The 27943-nt window shown below is 43.1% G+C and overlaps 1 protein-coding gene across 2 annotated transcripts; it reads left to right on the forward strand.

Moving 5' to 3' along the window:
• igsf9b (immunoglobulin superfamily, member 9b) lies at positions 1-27530 on the forward strand. Of its 2 annotated transcripts, XM_018669621.2 has the most exons (22): positions 1-640; positions 6351-6446; positions 8448-8654; positions 15707-15853; positions 16982-17133; positions 17326-17443; positions 17822-17963; positions 18378-18523; positions 18664-18806; positions 18919-19059; positions 19166-19282; positions 19372-19522; positions 19635-19746; positions 19853-20028; positions 20137-20375; positions 20581-20665; positions 20801-20971; positions 21112-21148; positions 21473-24886; positions 25047-25216; positions 25402-25613; positions 25846-27530. In XM_018669621.2, exons 2-21 carry the CDS (start codon positions 6386-6388, stop codon positions 25599-25601), a joined length of 6129 nt encoding a protein of 2042 aa, XP_018525137.1. In that variant the 5' UTR covers positions 1-640; positions 6351-6385; the 3' UTR covers positions 25602-25613; positions 25846-27530. The 2 variants fall into 2 exon arrangements, with proteins under 2 accessions (XP_018525137.1, XP_018525139.1); XM_018669623.2 differs by lacking the exon at positions 25402-25613.
• The last annotated feature ends 413 nt before the right edge of the window (positions 27531-27943 follow it).

The following is a 27943-nucleotide window of genomic DNA, read 5'->3' on the forward strand; positions in this document are numbered from 1 at the left end:
TTTGACAGCGGTTCCTGCAGCAGCTCCTGTAGTAGGAGGAGGGAATGATGATGATAATGGGAGGGGAGACACAGTAGAGAGTATCAACAGCAGGGCTCTAACTAAGCGTGCAGTGTGCTCGCTCCCTGATGAAACTTGCTCCTGTTCGATGTTAAATATGCGCTACGTCGACTGAGAGCAGTTTCTGTATATTTATGAAGTAAATTTGAAACTCTCACTTATGATTAAGGCTGCTTTGGGCAAGTTTGGACTAAGAAGATTGCGGACCTAAAAGCCAAGGTGTGGAAAGTTTAAATGGACCTTAAATGAGCTGATGTCTGAGCCATGAAGGTGGCCCTGGATTGATGGATTTCATTGATTCAAATGATTTTTTAGGACGACTAATATACAATGGGTGTCGAGGACTAATTAAATTTTCTTTTTGATCCACGCACTGGCTGAGAACAAAAAATGTGACCACCTGCATTTTATTCAACACCGTCTTCTCTTTATATTAAAAGTCGTATGTTTGAGTCGGACTTCACCTTGAAGAGAAAGGAATGAACGGCTGAATTTGGTCTACAAAACGAGTCTAAAATAGGAGCACCCATGGATTGAAGGACTGTACTTTCAGCTTCAAGTGAAAAGTGCCTCAAGCAAGGTAAGGAGCTGTGCTGGCAGAGCTAAAGCATCTTCAACAGGCCTGTCAACTAAACATAAGAAACATCCTCTAGTTATGCGTTTCTCGTCTGTAATAAATCAGTAAATCTGTTGGTTGGAAAGAAATGTCTATAACATTTCTGTAGTATTCTTGTTTTACCACCTATAGTGAGCCTGTGTGATTCAGTAAGGATCTTACTTTTGCCTTTAATTTCTTGTTTTAGCACTATAATGTTATTACAGGAACTCATAGTATTGCTGTGACAGTCTAGTTTCCCTGTAAAGTGCACTGAATGCTACATTGCCTCTGAGGGCTTTTGTTTATGTTTTGTGTATCACATGCACCTCTTGTAATCTCCGAGTGAGTCTTTTTTTTTTCTGTGTTAAACCACAGTGAATAGGTTTAACACGCTTTAATGACCCAAAACTGAACTCTGTAACCTGGATTAAAATAGTGAAAACAACAGTCAGTGAAAATAGTGGGGATTTTTTAAGTTTTTTTTTTTAATCAAGGCTCTCTCCTCTCTGCTTATATCAGACTCACTGCCAGACAAAAGATGCACCTGTTTTGTTTTACAGGAGGTCTGGTTGGTGACATGGGGGACTGAGCATCGCAATTCACTGTAGGGGTGCAGAAATAAGGAGCTTGTGGCTTGGTGTCTGTTTTGTCCATACCAGACAGTTTATTTGCCTGCTGCTCCACAACATGGTGCAATGTGCAGGGCAGAACCTTATTTTAGATGTTTTGTACAGAGGAGTGGAGACGTCTTGTGCTTTTTTACATGATCTAAACCCTTCTCTAGTATATCCCTCTATTTGTTTTTGTTGTGCCTGCTAATGCTGTTAGACATGAGGTGCACAGAGGCATGTATCCCCTGTGTTCGGATACTAGGGACACTGTTCACTTTCATAAATATAAGCTTCCTTCATTCCTCATCAGCTTGTGAGAAATATTTGCTTCCATTCTTTTCCTCTTGGCAAACACTAGATGGTAAGTCAGTTTTTTGTGATGGCCAACTGAGCCCTGTAGGCAGATTGTCATGCTGGAGGAAATTGATTGCATTGAGAAACTAATTATTCATGAGCCCAGAGTGGTTACTCCAAATTGCTGTGTTATTAGTGGTGAAGATAGAGTCTGTAGTTAACAGTGAATGCATATCAGAAACACAAAGCTTGTAGGATACTAAAAAATATGCAGAAAAAAACAAACACATTTAAATGACAAAGTAAGCTATGGGTGATTAGAGAATGGTTCTGATAAAGCTTACAAGCCATGTAGTGTACCCTAAATGGATACTCTTAAATACTCTGGGTCCTTTGGACATGTGTCTCACTGACTTCAAGTTTTAAAATAAATCCAGTGCCATGCTTTAACACTGGACTTCAGCTCTAGAGTTTATTACCTTTGGCTTTTGACCTGTGTTTCCTCTTAGTGTCATGTCTTGAAAGTAGCTTTATGGGACTGACCTGTCCCTGAGAGTCGGGGGCAAGGAGGGACAAAGACTCAAGAATTACAAAAGGGATGTTAGCTGCTTAGCTTTCACTAGACTCATGTCATTCTGTGCTCCCCTGAAACATCTCAGTGCTATATTAAATAATTTTGTGGGGGAAAAAACATGAAAACACTCCATTCCTTGAAGCATGTATGTCATTCATCTGTGTTTGTGGCAGTGTTTAATTACTGCAAAGTTGCATTGAGCAGTGAAAGTAACGCGGTCCAAGTTTCTCTGTGTGAGTAAATAACATTCAACAAAACATTCAACCACTACTCATCAGTCAATATTATTATTCCCAGTAGCACCATGTGTTAGGTTACCAGCGATCACTGTGTTAGTCCATATACAGTAGGCTTTTCCCCTCACGAGACTAGGGCTCTACTCCTGTGCCCAGTGTATGCCCAGCTCATTTCCTTTAGTTAAAGTAAATATCAATACAGTTTCTAAATTGGGTTGCAGTGCCAGGGACAAAATCTATGAATTGATTGCTGTGTTGTGTAGGCTGGTCCAACCAGTCAGGGTTGGATTTGTAGTATACAACCTATTTCTGCATTAATGACTGTGGTTTACATGTAACATAAGTGCAGATCCACTGTCTTTGTTGTGGGTTGGTTGTGTTATATTTCCACCTCTGTTTGAGACTCCTCTGTGCAAACTTTCTGCTAAAGTAACACTTGGACTTCCTGCTCCAGGCTGGTTTGCTCTGAGGCTACAGCCTCTGTCAGGATTAACGAGGATTACTAAGAGAGTAATGCTACTGCTTATCAGGCTTGTATCTGTCAGTAGCATCACTGGTGACTCTGCTTAGGTACTAAGAGATAACACATGCACTTTCACACATTTTAGGTCAAAAGTTAACTTTTTGTGTTGAGTTTCCTGTGTGTCAGAGACTGAAAAGAAAAACTGACAATTTAATTGTCACTTATCAAGTGTGTAAGACAGCTGAAAAGACTACTGCACTGCTCTTCTTAAGTCCTGCACAGTGCAACTCATTATCAAAGTGCACCTTAACTTTTGCATTATTCAGTGTATGCCTCCCAATCAGTTTATTCTAGCGTGATACAGAGGAGATGCATATGAAAAAGTCAGGCTCCCCAGCTGCTGCAGCTGACAGCTTGGAGTCAGTTTCTTGCTTGCATTTAATGAAAGAAAATGGGGGTAGGGAGAGATTTAACGTCATTGTTTAGACAGATTCATCCATCCATCTAGACTTTGATTCTAGGAAGCCCTCTCTTGTAAATTATTATTGACATTTGAATTTTAAAGAGTATGAATCTCTTTGATTTTCTTTTAAGTTAAACACTGCTACCAAAGTGGTTAGCTCATGTAGATTAATTTTTTAGACCGTGGAGATGAGAAAAACACAAACTGAAAACTTTTTAACAAGTAAAGTGGCTGTGTTATCTTGGCCAGCAGAGCTTGTGGAATCACAGTAGGCAGAATAATCGGAAGTGTTTAGTGACTTGATTTCCCAGTGATTGATCACCACACGTCCAGATGACAGAGTGACCTTGATTTGTCTCACCAATTTGATCTCTAATTCAATTACACTATTAACACTCAAAGCAGGAGGGCAAGATTAGTCTGGGTGTTACAAATGTTCTGTCCAGAAGGCAAAGTCATGACTAGATCCAAAGCAATTTGTGTCAATGAAATCCAGGGTAACATCGCGCCAGTCAGCAGTGTCAACACGTTACTGAGCTAAATGTCTTGTGCTGAGGCAGGATTTGTGTAATTTTTCAAGGTTTTTCTGCTCACCCTTGATAACCTTTTCCAAACTCATGATGCAAAGGCTTCATTCTTTAGTCATGTCTGGTTTTCATGTAGTTATCACTTAAACATTTAGCTTTTTTGTGTTGTCACTTTTACCATTGAAAATCACATCCGAGTAATCTCATTATCAGAATGTCAAAGATTACAAAAGTTCACAGATGATGTCCATCCCATTTGCACAACTTCATTTCAAGTGAAGGAGAGGCTACTACTGTTATAGTTCCCCTCAGTTACCCTTGTGAAGAGATTAGTGTAGAGGAGTAAGCCCCTCTCACCTATCACATGCACTAGTATGGTGCATGCCTTTGCTGTTAAATGGGAGCTGTAATCCACAGTTTTTTTTTTTTCTCTGTAAGGAAGAGTAACTCACAGTTGCTTACAGGTCTGCATGTGCTAGTATCAGATTGTAGTCACGAGTAGCAAAAAGTGCTGCTGTTGACTGTTTTTTGACTGGTCACAACTTAAACATCTGGACTCTCTTTTTAGGTCCTCTCTGTGTACATGTCAATTAAATGGCCCCTTGCTTTGCTCCGCTGCCTGAGGAAATAACCTGGTTGTCTTCTGTCTACTCCTGCACCTGCAGACAAAGCCCCCTCCAGGCTTCCTCTTTAATATGTCGGCTCAGTGTGGGCGCAGCCCTGTCTGTCTGTTCCCACAAGCCCGTCATATATTCTGATGTGGAAGACACAGTAGAGCAGGCAGGAGCAAAGGCAAGATTAGTTGTGTTTTCTGATTGTCAAAAGTTACTTGAGGTCTAGATATGAGCTAGAATTTTAGATATATGATAGGATTTTCTCATTACTTTTACTGTCATGTCATTAAAATGACTGTGAAGATGGCAGCCAAGATGATGCAGTGATGTGCAATCATTTCCATCATTTCTTTTGTTGACTGCTGGAGGTGACACAGAAATGATTAGACTGAAGAGATTTTTTTTTTTTGAATCCATTATAAGAGTCCTGTTTATTCCTACAACCACTACTGAGCGAATAATGTTTGCTCAGTAGGAGTAATCCTTTCCTCATTACAAACATTGCACTGAAATGATTCTGTCATACAAAAACAGCTCAGCCATTTTTTGTGTTCTACCACCCTCCTCTTCTCATCATCAGCTTATACTGTAAAGCCAGCCCCACTCTAATGTGTTTTTGTCCTACTCCTCTTCAGCGCTCGTGTAACCTTGGTTTTGTCTTTGTGCTTGTTTTGGAAAAGGTGCTAAACAAAAGTTATTACGATGCTTCATGGCCAGCCCCAACAGCAACAGTCCCATCCCTGTGTTGGTCAAGTGCAAGGAATTAAATGCATCTTTCTCCTGCTCTATTCTGGGCTGTTTGTTTACTCAAGTGCAAATACTGCTGCTCAGAGTCTGAATGTGCCCCTCAAATGATTCATTTACCATCCCATCTGGTTGGGTCTGGTTGGTCTGGCTGTATAAGCGGTTCACACCTACCTGCTTTCCAAGAATAGCCTCCTTCTTATATTACTTAAATGAACTTAAGGTAATAAGCTGGTATTAGGGGTACTGAATGGAGTGACTTAAGGGGACGGGGGCGAGGTTTTCTATTATGTTTGAAGGGCAACAACTTAAACTTGTGCCTTCAATCCAATTTGAGGTGGAGGGCCTCATGAGTTGCTGCAGCTGTTCTTATCGGTCAGACTGTGAAGTAGACCCATAGTTTCTGTAAGTGGAGTCCTGTTTGTGGGACTCATTAGGAGATGAAAATCAGTGGAGTGTGCTGGTGCACTTGCATGAGCTGTTTGTGCATCTGCTGTAATAGGTGGACTGCTGATATAGCTGCTTGATATATGATGGGGTTTGATTTAAGAATTTTGTCTAATGGCAGTGTATTTATGCCACACAAGTTTCTCTTTTAAGCATTGGTAAATAAGATAACATCTGGAGTTGTGACACACCTGTCAATGCTGCTCGTGTCACCTGTCTATTGCTGTTAGCCTATTTAGTGTGAGACGGGACCTTCTGGATGAGCTGGATCAATCACAAGCATCAGGTTAATCTGTACGTACACTTAGGAGCTTGTACAGGTGTGGACACACACAACGCTACCACTAACACATACACAAACACATGCACACATATGCACACACGCATGCACACACTTAGGCGTAGACAGGCACACCTCCACAGGATGCATACGCTAAGCAATCTCATGCACCACTGTCTAGTTGTAGCACTTGTTGGAATAGCTTATTTGCCTTAATCCAACCACAGACATGCAATTTTCCAGAGGATTAAGTGTTTTCAAAGAATACAGTTATTTATTAACCAAGGAGCATCTGGAATGTAGTGTAGTTGCTGGATTATAACTTGATGTTAACTTGAGGGATTACATTTGTTTGAGACAGGATGTGAGGGATGTCCTTGTGAATGGTACAGTAGTACTCTGCTGAAGACTAAACGGGATGTGTGGTCTCCTCTTTCAGGTTGGGAGATGTGTGAAGGAGTGTGACGGACGGCCATGGGACTGGAGAGCCGGTGGCTTCAGGCTGTCACCACTGCTGTAGCCATCTGTCTGCTAAGTAAGTATGCTGATGCAAATATGGATCCATCGCATACATTTCCAATGCATTTCCATAATTTATTTCTCCTTTCAAGCTTTTGGAGGTTATTCCAAACAGTAACAGGCATTTCTCAGTACTGAATTGTGTTCGTCAAAGTTCTTAGTGCTGCTTTTAACAGTGCTGCTTTTTAAGAAGCTGTTAACAAACTGTTCATTCACAAAATGCATTCATGTTATGAAAACATTAAAGCCAAAAATTAATAAGTCATCCAAAGCAGCTATAACTTTCATTGCAATGTGATACAGACAACAAAATAAATTGTTGTAGCTCCTGTTCTGCTAACTTGGAAAAATACACAAAAAACAGTAAAAGAGACACAATTATGTAACACTGAGACAGTAAATTCACTCAACATGTGTAAATAGGAGTTGCACATGTATTTTACAGATTAACTGTGGTGAAAATCTGCTTTGTATGATCACATTTACGTGATCATGACGATCACTCACTGTTTGTCTTATTTCGAACACTTTACATTATGTAGCATTTTTACAGTATCTATATCCACTTTAATTTAGAGTGTTAGGTTTTCAATTAATACAGATGTATTTAATTTCTATTAAATAATTTGTTGGACTTGTGCACTTTTAACTAAATTTATGTCAAAACTATAGAGAACCAAATTCATAGTTGGCTGTTTTACTAACTATATGAAGTGATATTGAAAAGTGGAATCATGTGTATGATATAATATGCTTTGTCTAGTAATATCATGTCATATATATATATAAAAAAAACAAACCCTTTTTTGTAATACTTTCTGATTGGGCTTTTTAGCTGTAACAACCAGTTGTTTTTTCTCCATTTGTCTGTCTGGAATTTGTTTGCAGTTCTTCACCAAAAGTTCATTGTTTACTAACATAAACAAGACCTCTGTCCCTTGTTATGGTAAAACATCGCAAAGCAGTTGACACATGTCACAGTTTAGTTGCCTACATACGGTTTTAACAACACTGTGATGAATTTGGCACAGCTCCCATTGCCTTACATTGGTGAAAGTAAGGAGGAGGGGTTACAACGCAGACATGAGTGGACAAGAGAAAATGGGGCCAAAATCCAACTTAAATAATATCTCTGGGTGTGGATTTAGATCAATCCTGGATTTATGCTACCCCCAACCCGAGGCACGCTTCTGTGTGTGCGTGCATGTGTTTGTAAGAGGGGGGGTAGTGGGATTGATTGTGCTGGTCCGCCGACCATGTGTGTACCCCAGGGGGTGGTGGGAGGTCGGCTGGAGAGAGAGCACAGAGGGTCCTGCTGCCCTGCATCAGAGTATCACCACCACCACCCCCCCTTCTGAGATTAAAGTAATCACCAGGCCAGATGAGTAGCAGAGCAAACACTGGTGCCCAGTTGCGCTGACACCCATGTGAGCACATGGCAGTGAGAGACAGAAGATAGAGAGAGAGGAGACTGCTCCAGGTGTCGCTAATGGGATTGCTGTGTGTTTGCAGGCTTTGCAGCTATACGATCTTGTCACCAAATGGCACACAATTGTTTTACATGCCCTCTGATGACCCAGCTTTTAACAGGGAGTGCTCTGGGGAAGTCATACTCACTGACTGATTCGGGGTCCAGTTCAACAAGGCATTTATCTAGCCATTGTTGCTTCTTTCTCAGTCTGTTTCCCACCAACTTCTCTGGGTCTCGACCTCTTCCTGTCTGTGTGGTTAAGCTCTCTCCTCCCACCCCAAAGATATTACTGCTAACTTTTCTGAACTATTCTCAGCATAGAAGGCAATTTTCACAGGAATGAATGACCAAAAAATTCCAGAGAGGTTAATCTGGCCTCCCTGGCAGCCATAACTCTCTTTAAAAGGCTCATATTTCCCAGGCCCTTATAGCACATGATTTACGGTGTTTACTCATGCGAAATGTTTATTGCCTTTTATGCTATCAGCAAATGTCCTCAGTGAATCCTGTGCTTTATCCCAGTGATGTGCTGTTTGTCTTTTACAGGTGTGTCTCAAGGTGTGTCATCACTGGTTCGTGCCAGAGAGGGTGGCTCTGCAGAGCTGGCCTGCACTCTCACTCCTGACTCCAAAGAAGGCACCACCCCAAACCTCTTTCCTCTACATGTGGTGGAGTGGGTGCGCCTTGGTTACAACGTTCCCATCCTCATCAAATTTGGAGTGTACGCGCCTCGTGTTCATCCAAACTATAAGGGTAAGAGTTATTCAGATGTGCTCAATTACACAGTCCTTTCAGAGAACTGATTTTATTGGAAGTCCATTCTCTTAAAGTAGACCTGTAAGACCTTGCTTCTATTGAATCCTTTTTTTGATTGCTTTAGTGGTTTGACTGCACATATACCCTAATGCAGGCTTTGAAAACATTTCTCAGTTGAACTTGGAGCTACCATTATATCCTTTTGTTTCTGAGAGAATTCAAGAGACTGACCACCAATTGACCAATTTCTCTAATTATGGTTCAGTAGGTTTTAGTTAGGGGAGGGGAGGTGCCCATGTGGCTTACCTTGAGTTACATGGTATCTGTCCTGTGTGGGTAAAGGTAGACAGAAGGATATTACACTGGTATTTATGAAGACTTGGCTAGGGGAAGTTTGGATGAAACAATACCCCAAATAGGTAATCCATCCAAACCGCAATCCCTGTAATTACTGCTGGTGTTCAGTCTGTGTGTTCCCAGACTGCAGTTATAGTGCAGGGAGAAGGGGAAGGGCGAGAATGTGTGTGTTTTAATGGAGGCAGTTAAAGGGGGGTGGGGTAGCTGAGCAAGAAGAATGGGGGGGTACCAGTAACGCTGTGCATCGGAGGATTAGGAGTGTAGGTGGGGGCTTGGTGGTCTGATGACAGTGTTTTATTAGTATGCTGAGGGGTGACCCAGTAAGGGGAGATTGTTGTGCTGGAAGGAGGATGGATGAAGCATTGGGAATAATGGGAGTTTTCTTGCTGGAGCCCTATAATCCTGGCATTGTCTACCAGAGGACAAAAGACAAAGAGGGGTATCACAACCTCCCCTTGCTTTTCCAAAGCTAACAGGACTACTAGGACACCCAAAATCCCATACTGCCCCAACTAGGTCACTGAAATATACAGGGAACAGGGAAGCCCTACCCATTTGTTGTATTAAAGGAGGATCCTACAGAGAGTGAAAGCCACTGAAACATGATTGCAGTGTCATGATAACCCAGGAACCACATTTAAAGTCTGTAAGGGCTGAGCCACAGACAGGCTGCCTCCACAGTTGGGCTACATGTGTTTGGCATGTTAACCCTCTTGTAGGCCGTTAACCATGTCATTGTTTAGGGGCAGTCATCTGATGCACAAACAGCCATAATGAAGTAAACAACACATAGAGATGTAGCAGAGTAGAAGGCTGTTTGGGATGTCCTGATATTTTGCCACATCCATCCCTTGTGTGTACTTGTCTGGTGTGGGCTTTAGCCCTGTCTGTCTCAGATCGTCATATCTCCCCTCCCACTGGAGGCAGATGGCAGCATGTGAAGCGTGTCAGCGTTGTGGGTCTAATGTATTCTACCCTCAAATTAAAATGTTGGGGGATTTCAGATTTAACCCACAAGACAGTCAAGTAGGCAGCCATTTCCTGATATTTGTCTTGGCTTGTCTGAGAACAGGAACAAGAGAGCAGGGATGATTTACATTTCAAGACCAAGAAACGGTTAAAAGATCAAGGAAATGAATTATGGGTATTGTGGCAACCTGTACTGCTGTTGAAGCTGGGGTGGATTTATAGCATAATAGCTGCTTCCAATAAAGCTAAGTAAGGTGTCAGACTTGAATATGTTATACTGATTCTAAGTGTTTCCTGTTCTTCCTTTGGTGGGCTCATTGCATTGCAAATGCCACATTTAAGTAGGTTAAAATAAACCATAAAAAGCATTCCCAAATGCTGTCTGTCCTTGGTCTGCTGCTTTGTTTCAAACTCACTGATGATATCAGCCATTTTTAGAAACTGAGATGAAAGAATCAGAGCAGGCGGTATCTTGGATGACTATTTCAGTCCATTAAACTAACAATTTTTGATATGATATCAGGTGTATTTGACATTGCATGCTGTATTTGAAGAGTGTCATGACTAGAGAGCTGCGTCCTTCTGTTGAACCTGTTAGACACCCGCCTGTCTAGGTCTCAGAACTTCTCTTGTCTACTTAAAGTGAAACAGGAAGGTTAGAGCCCCTCATCCCTCTTCCTCTCTGTTTCACACCCAACATAGCCCGCAGGGCCGAACATTAGTCAACTCACAACAAAGAAGAAACAGCCGGATAAACTCTGACTGACACACTATTATAGTCTTTTTGAGTTGTATTTGTTGAGACAATATGTTCAAGTCTTGCAGTGTCAGGATGGTTTACTGTTGCAGAGCTAGATCAAATGTCTCCTGGGTGCTGAAGTAAATCAGTAGAGACTGTGAGCAGGAGACTCAAACCTGAGGTTAGAACGACAATAGGCAAACCCCCAGATCTCAGCAGGCCTCCATCACGCTCTCAGTGTGACCTCTGAACACTGGAGAAGTTAAGGCCTGCATTTGTCACACACATGCACATGTCATGTACACACACATACACACACTCACAAACCCTGAACTCTTTAACCTTTCCCTTCGTAAACTTAAAGGGGGATTAACGACACTTTTGCAAACATGAGTCTATTTGGTGACTTCAAAAGCGAAAAAATAGCCCAGCTGAAAGGTGAAACTGATCACCTTTATCATCACCAACCAGTTTTTCTGCTACAACTAGATCAGGCTGATGTGGAGCAAACAATGGCACAATGAAAGAAGAACAGATGGCTGCAACTTGGGAATTTCATGTTCGCTAACTCAGAGCAGTGGGTTATTATAAAGGTCCTGATACCTTGTGCCTTAGGTGTGTTGCTGGCCAGATTCATATGAAGTGCATGAGATCAGAGTCAGTGGTTCATATTAAATCCTGCTCTACTGTAGAGATGTTATCCAAGTGTCTTTGTTTGGCTTGAGTGAACAGTAGAAGGTTAATAGTTTAAGTAATCCACTGCTGTAAGATTACATAAGGTGAGTGTAAAGTCGGGTAAAGTTGCATTTTATTTTTAGCAACTCAGTGTATTGACAAGGTCTGATTTTCACTAATGATGTGGATCACTCTTGGAGGTCAGTCCAACTGAGAAAACATCAGGCAGATAACAGGCATTCACATCAGTGTGATCTTTTCTTAACCAGAAAAAAACGCTAGATGTCTGTACTGGAAAACACTTAAAACACCTACTACAACCTCTCAGCACCAATCTCCAGATTTTAAGAATATTAAAATAAATACACTGCATTGTGACCTTGTATGAGGGATAATACCTGTGGTAAGTTAAGTTGCTGCTGTAGTGAAATTTGGCATGTGAGCTGTGTGTGCTTGTTAATGCAGGGGTTAACCGAGCTGGACAGAGCGAGAGGGACAGAGTTAACTGTAATCTATCTCACGACAAAGAGCTATTCATAAGAGGGTTAAACTGATTAGAGAGACAGGAGGATTGAAGAGAGAAATTTGGGGGAGTGGGAGGGGTGAGCTGTCAGAGGCAGGGGGCCGGTCCCAGACTTATGATTGTATTCAAATCAAAACACATCCCACAATGCATCTCTGCCTGGCTCTCTTGTGCACATACTGATGGACAAAGAAAAGCAGTGCTGATGCTTCTCCAAACAGAATAATCTGTCTTCCTCCATAGTCACCCCTGCTATTGTATCACATGTAATTCACTATACCTCATGTATTACTACGTCAGTAAGTACCAGTGGGAACCCTCCATGCAAAAATCACACGTTGATTCCATTTCTTTTGGAACAACAAAAGCTTTGTCCTGCATCTCTAGCACACACAAATCAAAGTGCAGATACAATCTAACAGTACTACATGAAAAAAATGTTTTAAATCATAAATGTAACCCAGGACAAACAAGAATTATGTGGGTAAAATGTATGTGGTGTAAACTGTCTTCAGCTTGGTTGCATTGCAGTGGTTTCACTTGCAGAAAAACCACATCAATCTTGTCTTTAAAAAAAAAGAAAGAGAGAGGGAGATCAGAAACCATGAGACAAGGCCAACTTCTGGCCAGTGGCACGGCTCTGAAAGCTGAGTTATTCCTAACCTACCACCCACTGGGCGAGAACCTGACTCTCGCCAATATGAAGAGGGTGCATTTCAGAGGTTCACACAGCACCAATTGATTAGTGTTTCCATGTTCTACCCTTGGCTGCACCGTAGCTCAACCTGTTGGAAACAAGGGCTCATTTTAAGGTAGACCGGAGCTGTCATGTGATAGCTGCTGGAAGAAAAACAGTGAGGAGGGGGAGGAGGGTGGACACGAGGAAAGCAGCAGCAGCTATTGTTTCAGCCATTCTGTGTCCATCAGAGAGTCTAATAATGTTTGTCTCTTGAGGAAGACTCATGGATATTGTGCTAACGTTGCAGCGAAGGGAGTGATGAATGTGTCTGCTGGGGAGTTATGGGAGCACAGAGGTCAGAAAGGTCAACCTCTCATTGGTTGTCAGTGGATTATCGATGCACACAATTCGAATAACCTCCCCATAACCTCTTGTTCAGTTCAGCTTGGATCTAGAAACAGGGTGGGGTTCAACTGATATGGTTGATCATTTTTCATTTATTCCAGCATATTTGCATTGTATCTGAGCATCAGGCCATCAGAGACAAAAGCTACCTTTTTTTGTTAACAGTCTTTTAGGGTAGAACACCTGCCTAGTGCCATTTGAGATTCTATTTCAAGGCCAAAGATGCAACATTCACATTTAAATAAAACAACATTTGTCACACAGCGTTGGTCTTTTGTCTGTCCACAGGCTGAAAGGAAAACAAAGTCCTCTCTTCTTCTGCCTCATTCATTTCTCTCTCCCTTTGCTGCCTCATGCGCTGTGGATGTGACACAAGACTGTTTTTTGAACCTAAACATGTTTTTCCCCCTCTTGTAATTTTTCAAATCTGTGACAGAAGAAACCCACTACCCCCATCCCTGTGTCATTGACCCGCCCCTACCCATGTTTGGCTGTGCAGTGTTTCTACAGCAACTGAATTCAAATCTAAACCTACAGCCCGGGCTTTTCTTGGTCTCATCACTATGGTAACCTGGGAGAATGAAAACTGGGGGGCTGCTGTCTCTTTGTAGTGATGGACAAGAGGGAGGCTACGGGAAAGGGTTAAGTGTTCAACAGTGAAACCAGAATTCCCCTGTTCAGATCCAGGGGGCAGGGCATTCTCCAAATTTTGAAAATCAACATGTATACACACCCACGTGCTTCTGAACCCATGAGACCAGTGCACATGGTCAGTCAGTAGGATTTTCACAGACTGTGTTTTGGTCATGTTACAAAGTATGGCAAGAGGTGCTGTTAGCCACAGTGATCTTTAAGTATCCCATAATATTTAGCCACATGAGGATTAGGTATGTTAAAGAGGGTTTTGTGTGATTTTGCACGTGAAAGTGTTTTTCCTCTTAGTCTGCAGTGGGCTGTTAATTCCACGTCTGATTGGAAAAGGTTGCATAGGAAATGGGCAGTTCAGGGAGGATACCTCACAGAGAGATAAGAGGAAAATGCCTAAAGTTATTCCCATACCTGTTATCATCCATCTGCACATTTCCTCCCTCTGAGCCCTGCCCACTTGTTTGAACGATGCTGACCTGAAATCAGAGGCATTCATTTTATGGAGACTCTAAGTGAGCACCGCCCATCAAACACTGGGCTGTCTTTCAGGAGGTCAGTCAATCATTAAACCTAACTATTGAGCACAGCAACAGGCCCAGTCAGGAATGCAGGGTTAATTGTTAGCTATTGATGTCTGTCTTTACTCTCAGTGTGTGTTTCAGCATGTCTTAAGGCCATGGATAGAGTCAATTGAATTTCATAGCTCTTGGGCTCTGCTCCAGTCACTGCTGTCTGGAGGGAAACCAGTGTGAATAGTGATGATATTGTGTTTCTTGTGATATTGTTGCTTCAAGGTTGCAGGACACTCAACAATTCTCTTGTGTTATTTACAATATCTATGCTAGGGGAGATGATGTTTGTGTCTGCCCTAAAAATTTCAATTCACTTTATTTTTCAATACGTTGCACAGAGTATTGAATGCAACAGACATTTACCATTGTCTTCTAAGAACTTGTTGGTAGAAATGCTAGCATGCCGGACACTTTTCCACATCTCTCTGATTACTTTCAAACTGCTTTTGCCAGGGCCTGGTATGAGCAACGTGTGTGTTTCCCCCCTGCACGCATCCTCCTGTCGTTTAAAGCACTGAGATTGAAGGGGGGAAAAAAGAGTTCATTGAGAGGCAGAATAAAGGAAGGGGGGGCGGTGGGTGGGAAAGGGTAACTTCAGTACCCTGAAAAACCAGGCTGCAGTCACCAGGCAACCAACAGATCAAGTTTCAAAGCCTGACAAGGAGTTGTAAGAAGTACAGAGAGGAGGAGTGGGAGGGGTTACTTGTGTGTGTGTGTGTGTGTGTGTGTGTGTGTGTGTGTGTGTGTGTGTGTGTGTGTGTGTGAGAGAGATAGGGAAATGTGTGTGTGCTCGTGCATGGATCCATCTGTGTGTTTGAGGGTGTTCACACACTAGTTCAGAGCGTGCATCTGTCATGCCTCACATTGTTTGTCTCTGCCAAGTGCCCCTCATTGATAAACAAAAACAGGTGACTCATATCATTACGCAACTGTTGTAGAAATCCCTTTAGAGCTGAAAATTAGAAAAATGAAAAGAGGATAACAGACTTTCTCTATTTTTGGTGATTTAATGAAGCTGCATTCAGGAATTCCTGGCATGCTCGTTGTAGCTCTCCACTCCACCATCACCCAAACCCTAAATGACAGGACGCCATCTTCATCTGTAATCTTGCGTATGATTACAATCATCACTTGAGTGATTCATGTGTTTGCACTCCAACTTACAGCCTTCTCATCCCCTGAGCTACATATTTTGTCTGGCACCTCTCCTATTTTCATAAATATTAATTATGTGGTTGGTTATTTGTTACAGTCGATGTTCACACTATGTGTAGATTTGTCTGCTAGCATAAAATCTGTGACTTTGACTGTGGCCTTTGTGACCCTGGATGCCTGTGTCCTCTGCATGGTAAGCCCTCTTCCTGCATGTGCTGACTCTGCCTGTCTGGCTGTGTGTGTGTGTGTGTGCTGACCCTCTCTCTCTTTCTCTGTGTCTCTCACCCTTTCCTCTTTGCCCTCCCACCCTCACCCCTCCTCCCACAGGCCGCGTGTCTCTAACCCGGGGTGCCTCTCTGCTGGTGGAACGGCTGACCCTGGAGGATGAGGGCTGGTTCGAATGCCGCATCCTGCTCCTGGACAGCAAAACAGACGACTTTCGTAATGGCACATGGACCTTCCTCTCCATCACAGGTGCAGCACTGCAGGGTTTTGGGGACTCGGGAGCTGCTCCTTTCGTTGCTCATCACTGGCAATGTCCTTGTTTAGAACAGTCACAGCATGGGGCCTGGCTGGGACTCTGAAGGCCGTGGCAAGCTGAATGTCCTGAGTGTCACTACAGTGTATGAGGAGGTTCTGTGTGATATACGGTGCACATGGTGATCGGATCTTGTCCCTGTCTGTGCCTTGCCTGCTGTGAGCTGATGTCAACATAGGAGCAGGTTTTAAGAATAACAGGACAATGTATGTGCTGTTTGTGTGGGCTAAAGATTCAGGTTAAATGCTTAAATCTATGTCTCTGTTCCCCACTTACTTTACATTCTCTGTCACTCACACACACACACAGACACAAGTTATGCCACAGCAGAGTTGAAGTTGCATTGAGAGTGAAAAGTATGGATTAAATATGATTGTACTACAGTGAATGAAGGGCCTACATGTGCAGCATCAGGTTGCATATGAGCCCTGGACACCTTACCTGCGAATGCATTACATCAGAGCACGTATTAAATTTCATGTGAGTACATGTTACCTAAAAATATGCTCAATCGCAAAACCAAACTTGACACAGAACCTTGTACATAGTCAGTGATGACACATTGTCCAAAGCTCTCTCCAATTCAGTGATGAATGATCTCACAAACCCTGGTCTGTGTTCTGCTCTCCCTAACTCATGTAAAATACACTATGAAATACAAAATCCTCTCTGCCAGTAATTTCAGTGGGATTTGCTGAGGTTTGATGGTATCACAGTTATTATGCTCCATTTAATTTGTGGTTCTCAAAGCACAAAAACACCACAAAAACACCAACATTTACTGTCTTTTTCTAGATATACTATTACACTTACTTACTTACTAAATCCTGTTGGAAGCAGTTTCAATGAGAACACTATTTCTGTGTATACTGCTACACAGAGGATACAAAAACTGCTCACAACAATGTCTGGTGAATCTAGAAATCTAGATAAACACTGATTGAGAAAATGTTGAATCTGAAGATGATATGGTTGACCTCTGCATTTTGAGTTGGTTTTTAGATTGTATTCTATGTCCCATGTGAATATGTAGATAAATTCCATCTGTGCTGTCTTTGTTCTAGCTCCACCTGTGTTCATCAAGAAACCACCAACTTTTGTGGAGGTTCTGCTGGGAGACTCACTGACGCTCAGCTGTGGAGCCCATGGCAACCCTCGACCAACTGTTGTTTGGCATAAAGATGAGAGTCCAATTGAGAAACATGAAAAAATAAAAGTGAGGAGGATTAACAGATGGCACTATTTTGATTAAATACTTTATAATTAGCCTTTTTTTGTAGGGAGCAGGAGCTTCAATGTTCCTTTGAAGCAAACTGCTTTTTGTGTTCTCCGTGACTGCCTCATGATTGACTTCCAACTTTTCTCTCTTTCTTTGATCATCTTGCTCTTTACCTTCGCCCCATTTTAGGTGCTAAATGGTACCTTGTCTTTGGCCTCCGTCACAAGAAATATTTCAGGAGTGTACAAATGTCACGTGTCCAACTCAGAGGGGAACCTGACCCACTCTACGCAGCTGCAGGTCAAAGGTCAGTGTTGAACTGTCAGTCATCAGGGAGAGACAGAATTTCTGCTTATCTCAAGTTTAAGCACGTGCTATGATGTGCAGGGAACAAGACACAGCTTCAGCATTAACCACACATGTTTTCTAGGGACAAGTCTTTTCAGATTAAACTGTCTTCTCGTCCCTACCGGAAGCAAGGTGAACAGTTTGAGAATGATGGTTACGTAGTCTCTACTGCCACCTATAGTCTATTCCCTGCTCTTGCAATGGTTTAAGACTTAGGACTATGCACCACTGAACACTGATCTTTCTACTAATCCTGATCATGACTGACGGCATCACCATAGAAATGCATACTATTTACATCAGGGTGTCAAATGTTTTTCTCCACTTTGCTCAAAAGGTCCTCCAATCATCATCATCTCCCCAGAGGACACCACTCTCAACATGTCCCAGGATGCCGTTCTGCAGTGCCAGGCTGATGCCTATCCCTCGAATCTCACCTATGAGTGGCTGAAACAAGGACAGAATGTTTACCATATAGAGTGAGTCCAAATATCCATAAATAGGAGACTCATACATCTTTTTGTCTGACATGTCACCAACAATCGATCACAACTCAGTGGAATATTAAGAACAATTAAAGAAAGCTTTTCTGACTTGTACATATATTCTTGTGCCAAACTCAGTGGATCACTTAGGTGTTTTTCCGAAGCATGATGCTAATGCAATCAATTTAATTAGGTTGTTTGTAAGACTATTATATAATGTGGTCATGAGCATGCTATAAACCACAGAGAAAAGAGATTGCAATTCAAATTAAGGTGACATCTTTTAGCTCTGATAAATAACCTTTATAAACACACAAACCTTTTCTCACTACAAAAATGAGGTTTTGTGTCAGTGTCAATTTGATAACTTCTTAAAATGCACAGTGTTTTGTATCTTTTGGCTTTTAGGTCCCTTAAGTCCAGAGTGAAGATTTTGGTTGATGGAACACTTCTTATCCCTAATCTCATCCCAGAAGATGCTGGCAACTACACCTGTATCCCAACTAATGGGTTATTGACGCCACCCTCTGCCTCTGCACATCTGAAAGTGAAACGTAAGGGTTTAGTCTGGTACACATCCATTTTTGGTAACCCTGCCTGACAGGGTTGCAGAGGTGGGTGCATTTCCCAGCATGCCCTTGGCCAGAAAGTCTTTAGTTACATCTGGTGAGTAATTGTTCTTCCTTCATCTTAGATCCTGCACGTGTAGGCAGAATGCCCCGGGAAACATACTTGCCTGCGGGCATGGAGGGAGTCATTGTCTGTCCAGTCCAGGCTGATCCACCTGTGCTGTATGTCAACTGGACCAAAGACGGGAACAATTTAAATCTTGACAATGTAAGTGATGCACCATGGGAATAAAACATCTCATGGAAATGGAAATTCTCACAAAACTGCATGGATAACATGGAAACTGAGTGATTTTTTTTCCCTGCTTTTGTCTGTCCAGTTCCCAGGCTGGATGGTGAACTCTGAGGGCTCTGTTTTTATAGCAACAGCCAATGACAATGCTGTTGGCATGTACACCTGTACTGCCTATAACAGTTATGGCACTATGGGCCAGTCTGAACCTACACAGGTCATTCTGCAGGTAAGACTGGGCTTCTTTTCTCTGTCTTGAGTTTAGAGAAAACTTTTTACTGTGAGATTAACAGTTATACATGGATAGACGTAACAAGGCTCCTTCCCTCCTTCAGGACCCACCATCATTCCGTGTACCTCCTCGGCCTGAGTATCTCCAGGAGGTGGGCAGAGATTTGATCATCCCTTGTGAGGCCAGTGGAGACCCCACTCCAAATGTAACGTGGAGCAAGGTACAGGAGGAGATTTTCCAACTCTAGAAAAATGTGCTGTAGAATTATTTATTCTGTATTTAATTTCTTGTGGTTGTCTTGCCTTATAGATTGGCCCGACTCCTCGCTCTCCATACACTGTGCTGGCCAATGGCTCCCTCCTGCTGCAGCCACTTAGTAAAGATCACCATGGGGGCTGGGAGTGCCTGGCCACTAATCGTGTAGCAACTGTCAGTGCAGGCACTGTGGTCATGGTACTGGGTTAGTGGAGCAATCTTATTTATGCAAACTAATATGCTGATATATGACACTGAATGTATTCATGTGTATTGTCGAGAATTCAAACTTACAGAGGTGTTTTTCTGTTCCTTAGGCACCAGTCCTCATGTTGCGTCCTCTATATATGTCACCACGGAGATGAACCAGGCCAACGTGTCCTGGGTGCCTGGCTTTGATGGTGGATACACCCAGAAGTTCACAGTGTGGTCAGTAACGTATAATACACACAATAAGATGCAGTTCTCAGCTGCCAACAACAATCCCAACTACTTTATTTCGGTCTTAATTTTGATTGTATTGACTTTTTTCCAGGGTTAAGCAGGCATCCAGGGGGAAACATGAATGGGCGTCGTTGCCTGTTCCCACGTCCAAAAACTACCTGCTAGTGACTGGGCTACTTGCTGGCACCGGCTATCAATTCAGTGTCCTGCCTCAGAACAAACTTGGCTCTGGACCTTTCAGTGAAATTGTTACTGTGCGAACACAAGGTTTGTACAAGTGAACCTATGTTCTGTTTCCAGTTTCCCTCACTCTCTCTGTTGCTGTTTTGCTGTAAGTATGTATCAGTATGAACTTATGTCGGGTCCTCTTACCAGCTGTGCCAACAGAAGCACCTACAGCTGTGACCACTCTCCCAATCCTGGATCCTCCCATACTACTGTCAGCCAACCGGACTGGACAAGGTGTTCTCCTCCAGTGGTCGCCTCCGGAAGCTCCATCCTCTCCACTGACAGGCTATGTGCTACAGGCCCGCAGGGATCAGGGCCAGTGGGTCATCCTCAGCAGCAACATCAGTGCCAATCAGAGTGAATTACTTGTACAAGGATTGTTAAGGGTAATCATCAGTTTATTTCTTACACAGGATCTCTGCTTTCCATAAAATAACAGTTGTGCCAAAAACTGTTAAAAATATGAAACCGATGTTATCATAATGAAAATGTTCAACAAATAAACAAACAAAATAGCTTTTATTACAAGCATACTCAGTTATATTTTCATTTTGAGGAGTTAATTAAACCCCTGATCTTTCTTTCTCTTAGGACTCCATTTATGATCTGAGGCTGATGTCTCGCAGCAACAAAGTACTCAGTGAACCCAGTGAGTCTGTCAATGTATCCACCATAGGTAAGTGGCTTTGTGTAAATAACAAGAAGCATTATATGCTCATTGAGTAAACATGAGTTTTGGCATACATATATTAGCGTTGGTTTATAGAAATGAAAGTTGTGACCACAATTATTGACTGTGGTCTGATTACAGGGATGGAGATTTACCCCCTGCGCCCTAGTTTCTTGGAGGTCATCCCCGAGCCCCTGCTGGCTGGTGTGTTAGGAGGAGTGTGTTTCCTGTTTGTGGCCATCATCCTCTCGCTGGTGACAGCGTGCTATATGAGTCACAGGAGACAGCGTCTGCGCCGAAAGAGAAGACAAGGTAAAACACTGACTTTGAAGACACAATGCAGAAAGCACAGTTGCTTGTTTTTGAGCGTGTATTAAATAAACTTTGTCATGATTGTACAATTTCAACTTTGCTATTGTTTGAGATTTTAATTGTTTTTCACCTGTTCTTAGATCTGCCATCTGCCTTCCAGAAGAACTCGTCTCCAGAGTAAGTGTCCTCACCAATACCTGCAGATTTTCCAACATTTCTGTTCCTTTATTTACATATCGTGATGTTAATAGTTGACATACAGTATCTGTCACTGTATTTGTGGTTCTGTTTTTTCATCACTGTATTATTATTAGAGCCATTGTTTTGACTGTGGTGAAACACTAAAAGAAACATTTCCTCATACTTTGCTAACAGATGTCTAACTCCATAACTTTAGTAAATTATATACTTATTGTTAATCATTATATTAATCACTTTTTGTTAGAATCTACAGTACTGTAAAGTTGATTAAAGCTTTCTTCTTCTCTGTGTCTTTCTCAGAGCTCGCTCGCCTCCTCGTAGCCCAGACAGTGTCCTAAAGTTGAAGCTGTGCCCACCGCTTCCGTTCTTCCCAAACTCGTCCTCCTCACAGTCCGATCGGTCCTCCTTTGATAAAGGCAGCCGTGGGGAATACCACGACCAGCGGAAACAGCTCTTGTCCAACTCATCTCCACCACCTCATTACACACTCTTTGAGAGTCACCTTGGGTCTCAGGCACCCTCACCAACTGCTCTGGAGTCCATTTCCAGAGGGCCAGATGGACGCTTCATTGTCCAGCCACTGCCAGAGGGTTCCAGTCCCTCCAATAAGAAAAACTTGAGGAAGGATGTCCTGCAAAGTAACGGTGGGGCAAGTGGCTCAGGGAGCAACCGGACGTCATTCAGGGACTCTCCAAAATCCAGCATCTTGAGCTCAGAGAAGGACGAGAGGAAGGATTCTCCTCTCACTGTGGACGTCCCAGAGCTGAGCAGGCCTCCTTCTTCTCCTGGTAGAGTACGGGCCATGGCCAGAAACTTCTCCCGTCACGGCTGCTTTTACTCTGACGATGAACAAGGCTCGGAGGCCCTGCTGGAAAGAGCCAGCTTCTATTCAGACAACAGTGAGAAAAAACCCAGTGATTCTCTCAGGAGGCATCGCATGCCAGGCCACAACGAAGATCTGTTCCCCAGTTTGGGCAGGAGAACAAAGCTTCTGGATAGAGATAGAAACAGACCTCACCATTCAGGCTACCAGCCTATGGAAAGTCACCTGACTAATAACAGCACCCTGGTCTCGCAGCTAGACAGCGAGCTGGAGATGGATAGCATTAACAAGTGTGTCCAACTGGCAAAGGAGAGGGAGGAAATGGAGAGGGAGCTAGAGAGCTATACAGCCGATCAGAGAAGCCGTGGTCATGGAAGAGATGAGCGACAGTCTAATACAACAGACAATATTCAAAGGGATGCTGTGAAGTCAGAGGAGGAGCCAATATGGAAGCCACAAGATGTTACTATCAGACAGAAACACAGGCCCTCGGGTCAGACAAGTCGGGTATCTGACTATCGGAGGGCTTGCTATTTTGGGAACACCAGCAGTCCCATGGACCGGCTCCCCACGTCTCGTATACAGTGGGACATAAGCCCAGTTACCTCTGTCACCAGCCTCATTCCTGTACAGACTCCCCAGGAAACCACATCACCAAGATCACATCCTCGCACATGTAGGGAAATCTCAGGAGATTCTCTCACTGTTGATTCATCACGCTCTCCAGTCACCCAGAACACCTCTCTCCCCATGCTCTCCCCTGACATCACCTCAAAAAGCCCACTTGCTCTGTGCTTAGACACACCGCACAGAGCCAGGTCATTAAGTCCTCAGAGAGAGCCAGATATATGCAGGAAGTCCATGACTGAGCAGGGCTTCCAGGAAAAGACACAGGAGGGAGGTGTTGCTTCAAGGTCCAGACATTCGTATGCTTATGCGGGCACTCAGCACTGGGATTCAGCTGCCAGAAGCCCTTCAGCCGACAGTGAGAGGCCTCAAAGTTCAGCTTCTGCACCATATAATCAGCCTGAGAGAACTGCAGACAGTTACGCAGCCACAAGGGATCCCAGTCCCTCAAGTTATTCTACCTTACCCTATGAACATCATGATGTAGGGGCAAAGGCCAAAGACAGAGAGACTCAGGGCCGGGGTGATCGCTGCAGTTCAGGGTTTTACTCTGAGTTAGAAAGAGAGGGTGTTCGAACACGGTCCAGGAGAAGTGACAAATGTCTTTTCTCTGATAGTCCCAGCCCTATTACAACACTGACTCTTGTAGAAGAGGTTGAGAGTGACCAGTCCCAATTTTCTGTGCCCAGAATGTCAGAGTCTTTGAAGGATAAGCCTGCAGCCCCATCTCCCAAAATGTCCCCGCTGCAGACAAGTGCAATTCTTGAGTACCTGAGCCTTCCAGGTTTCATTGAAATGAGCGTAGATGAGCCTGAGGAAGAAGCTGAAGTCACAGACACTGCTGGACAAAGTTCAGAACTAAAGCCAGAGACATCTCTGGTGGCTAAGCCTGATGTAGTTCCTAAAAACTGGGAGGTTCATGTTCAAGAAAACCGGAAAACGGACTCGAAACAAAAGGAGGTTTGCTTTGAACAAACTCATTCTGTGGGTGCTGCAGAGCCCCACTTTGATACTAGTAGAGGACAAGGCCACAAAAGCTCCCTCCATGTGGAACCTAGAGACTCTTCACTTAGAGTAAGATTTCCAGATGAGACAAGACCACCATCACGTGGTCCAGAGAAAACTAGTAAGCAACTCTATGATGAGAAAACACAATTTCGAGACTGGAATAAAAGCACAGACAGACCTGAATCCAGACTTGGGTCCAGGTCAGCTCACACATTATTCAGTGCAGCTAAAGGCATGGCAGATATAGTGTCAAAACACCCCCAGAGTTTTGTTGACAGTAGTGAGTCTTTATCAGAGCAATCCCAAAGACAAGCTTCTCAGGGCAGCAGGACTAATAACATTGCGTCACGGATATGTCAAGCCCCGGTGCCATTTCTAAAGAAATCCTTAAGTCTAGGCCCTTGTAGGACGCTCTCAGGTATGGTACAGCCTCGTCCTTTCCTGAAGAAATCCATCAGTTTAGGCTCACAGAGGTGGGAGCACTTTGAGAGCCCAAGGACATATATTTCAGAGAAGTGTTACTGGGACGAGTTCCCAAACCCAGATGTCAGGGTGAAGTCCTACAGTTTGGGCCGCACTCCATCTTCCTTTCCCAGGCCAGGCCCCTCCTGGAGGGAGTATATCCCATTCAGACGCCCCAGCATGGGGAGCTTAGAGAGGCCTCACCACGCACAACGGTCTTTAGCTAGTCCTTCCTACCTCACTCCTATGTACCCACCCAGACAAACCTCAATCTCCCCAATGCTGGAACCCTCCGATCCACGACGGCAAGCCACTGTCTTCCCCGAGTCTGCCAGGTGGTCTCCCTCTTACCAAGAAACTCTGAGGTCTGCCCAGCATAAATATGTCCCCATGCCCTCCTCCATCCCTGTGCCCCAATACCAACACTGGCCAGGTTCCAGAGGGGAAAGCATGAGACCTGTGGACCCCAGGAGGGGCCCTCCGAGGTCCTACCTGCCCAGGGGCATCAGCTGGCCCTCCCCTTATTACGCCCCCTTCCCACCCAGGGAGGGAGAGATTTACAGACAGCCAGACAGGTTGATGGGAAGGGGAGGGGAGACTGAGATCCGCGAGGTCAGAGATATCAGGGAGGGAGGGAGGGCCAGTTATGCCAGTCAGAGCAGCGGTAGGGGTAGCGCTGGTCTCTTCCGGCAGTCCATGTCCATCACTCCCACACTACTCAGCTCCCCCGAAACCACAGAGGAGAGCGAGCGGCACAGAGCTGAGATGGAGCGGCCTGAGAGGAGAGCGAAAAGGTGAAACACCACCACACCTGGACAATAACAACCAACACACTGGAGTGTCTTCTTGTCAGAGGGATTTATTGATGTTGCCAAAATAACATTAATTTAGTTGTTTTTTGTTTCTTATTTGTGATGACTGTTTTCTGACCGCCTGCCCTGTGTATCTCATTAGAAGGAACACATCAGTAGATGAGAGTTATGAGTGGGACTCTGCTGATGCCTGTGTGGACTCAGAGGTCCTGGACGCCATGAGGTTTGATCAGTCACAAATGGGCTTTCGAAGAGGAAGGGGTGAGCTCAGATATGATCAAACTGGTGGCCTCCAGGACCAGCAACAGAAAGGTGATTGTTATTATTTTTTTACATTATTGTGTGTGATTTTTAACGTTGCATGTGTCATTGTGAGTGTAATGCTTGGCGTGACGGTGCTGCATGTGTTCATCCCATGCCCCTGTGCTGTGATTATTGTGAGTTTGTCCCATGATGTGCCCATCCATGCATTTCCTCTTCCCTGATGCCCTCCCCAGGCCCATCTCCCTCAGTCAGCCCGCCAGTTTCCAACCCGCCTCGCTGCCAGTTCAGCCGCTCCCTAAGTGAGGCACGCTTCAACGCTCTCCGCCAGGAGTATCAAGAGTACAGGCGGGCTCAGGAATCCATCTGTTCCCGTGAGCCCTGTCTCAACCCTGGCCACGATTCAGACTCTGACTCCAACTCCGCTCTGCTCTAGCAGCTTAACTCGGTCCGTTATTCTTCCTGCCCTCTCACCTCTTTTTTTTTTTTTTTTTTTTTTTTTTTTTGGACCTGTCACTGCTCGCCTGCCTGCATCCTTTTCTTGCCTGCTACTGTATCATCCATTTGCTGTGAATTTGTGCATGCCAAAACCTCTGCTGCTTACAGTTAATGTGGTTTAACCTTGTCCTTTCAAGCACTGTTCTCTAATGCACACTGCTCTCTGTCTTTGTCTTTTGCAGGTATATCTAAGACAGATACCAAATAGCAGTTTTAATGAAAAGATGACAGCACTGTGGTCCTGGACACTGTTCGCCTCGCTGGAGCGCTGTCATGTGAAAGAACTCATTGTTTAAAGTTTTTATCCTCTGTTACGGCAGACTAAAGTGAAGCATTTTAAAAGAGAGAGTACTATGCTGTATGGCGTCAGATATGAGAGATAGCAACTCCTCAGTTCTTATCTGATGACATATTCGTTCCACTGTGCTTTGCATAATGAAGCTGAGAAGGGATTATTTATTTTTCTGAGAAGCTTGTGCAACTGTATTTGGGGATTTTGTTTTTAAACCATGACAATCAGGCACACAGGGCCCCTTTGAGAAATTAAATGCACCCTTGACTAAGACAGGTTTACTGTTGAGAGAGTTGAGAAAGACCCGCTTTATAAAAGCAGCAGCATGCTACATAATGAAGGCTGTATATCAAGTTTATGTCTATTGCATCAAAGACTCCCCTTTAGTGATAAAGGGATGCTAATGACAATTATGTAGGTCTGTGTTCTAGATAACATCTGTTTGTGGAAATGTTGCCTGTGTTCCCAATCAAACAGTGCTCACAGCATTTTCACCATCTCCCTCTGAGTATTACAAAAGTACTTAAATGGTAGTACTTAAAGATCACATGATAAAGTAACTCTGATCATTATAATGTGATACAAAAGCTCTTATCAGTTCATGTTCCCTAACTTTCATAACTCTAAACAATAATTCCTTATATTTAAAAGATGAATTTACCACTGTGAATTTACCTGCTATTCCCTGAAATCATTTCATGTTTTATACATATTATCTGCCACAATAACGTTCCCCTTTTGAGACTTTATTAATCAAATCATTTAACATAGCCTCCCAGTATTTGTTCAATATGTAAAAATGTTTATATGTACCTTAATGTGAATGGACCCTGCTGTTGTATTGTATATTCCTCTTCATTATTTCATCAGATGAAAAAAATGCTACTTCACTCCACCTGAATCGGTCAAACTTTGCCTCTGTGATTAGATAAGAGATTCTTTAAAACACAGGGGAGAATGATTTTTGCCTTATTTTTGTTAATGTCACAAGTTGATTAATCACTAGTTGATTGACCCTGGAAGGGTTGAGCTGATGAGCTCATCAGACAAAAGTGATTAGAGGATTAAAAATGATTGAACATTTTTTTAACCTAAGTTTTGCTCACATGATAAGTATTTCTGTATATTTATTGAGGTGAGTTATGATATGCAACAATGTTTACAATTCACATCACTGGTGTGAAGGCAACACTGTGAATATTTCATTGACTTCTGATTCTGTGTTTGAATTACAAGTCTTGTTATGAATTTTGTGCCCATTACCCTACTTTTTTTTTTTTCTAATTTTCTGTTTTTTACTGAAAAATGACAAAAGCTGTTTTTGTATGTCACCTGACAAACAGAGATAAGAATATCTTTGTAGCTATACTTTGGAAAAATTCAATATTTGTTTTAGATTTTATTATAACCCAGATGAATATGGAGTGAGTATGCATTTCTGATGATGGTTTTTGGAAGTTTTGTACAAACTGGAAATTTTTATATCTTGCCACCTGGTTGTTTTTGTCATTTTTATATGTTTGTAATGAATAAATTGTTTTATTCTTAATGTACGAGACACAGAGTGTTGTGTTTTTTTCTTTTTCTTTCTTTCTTTTAGTTGCTTTTTAACTTGTTCATGTCAACTAGTTCATTTCCAGAGCAGGGCCACGCCTCAGCCATGCCTGTAACCACCTGTGAAGCCGACTTACACCTGGTTAACCATCCTCTCCTTTTGTCTCAGTTTTCCTAATTCTTTCCCTATATCATTAAACCTTTAATCACACTCTGGTGTGGTGTGGTTCTTGCTAGTGAAACCATATTATTCAGTGTACATGTTTGTGTCAGCACAGCAATCACATATTTTGTGTTAGCCACATGAACAAGTAGGTTTGTGGTGGTGGTTAAAGCATTGAGTCAAAGGCTTTGGCTTTTTGTCCTCCATTCCTTAAGTTCTCTTTATGAACTTACATTAAAATATATACACACTGCAAAAAGTCTAAGAACAC

The sequence above is a fragment of the Lates calcarifer genome, linkage group LG13 (genome assembly GCF_001640805.2).
Source record: "Lates calcarifer isolate ASB-BC8 linkage group LG13, TLL_Latcal_v3, whole genome shotgun sequence".
NCBI lineage: Eukaryota > Metazoa > Chordata > Actinopteri > Centropomidae > Lates > Lates calcarifer.

Bases quoted from the DNA above. Each gene is read 5' to 3' on its own strand.
- igsf9b (XM_018669621.2), top strand. From the start codon at position 6,386: ATGGGACTGGAGAGCCGGTGGCTTCAGGCTGTCACCACTGCTGTAGCC. The intron at 18,807-18,918 runs GTAAGTGATGCA...TTGTCTGTCCAG, and splicing joins ACAATTTAAATCTTGACAAT to TTCCCAGGCTGGATGGTGAA. The intron at 19,283-19,371 runs GTACAGGAGGAG...CTTGCCTTATAG, and splicing joins CAAATGTAACGTGGAGCAAG to ATTGGCCCGACTCCTCGCTC.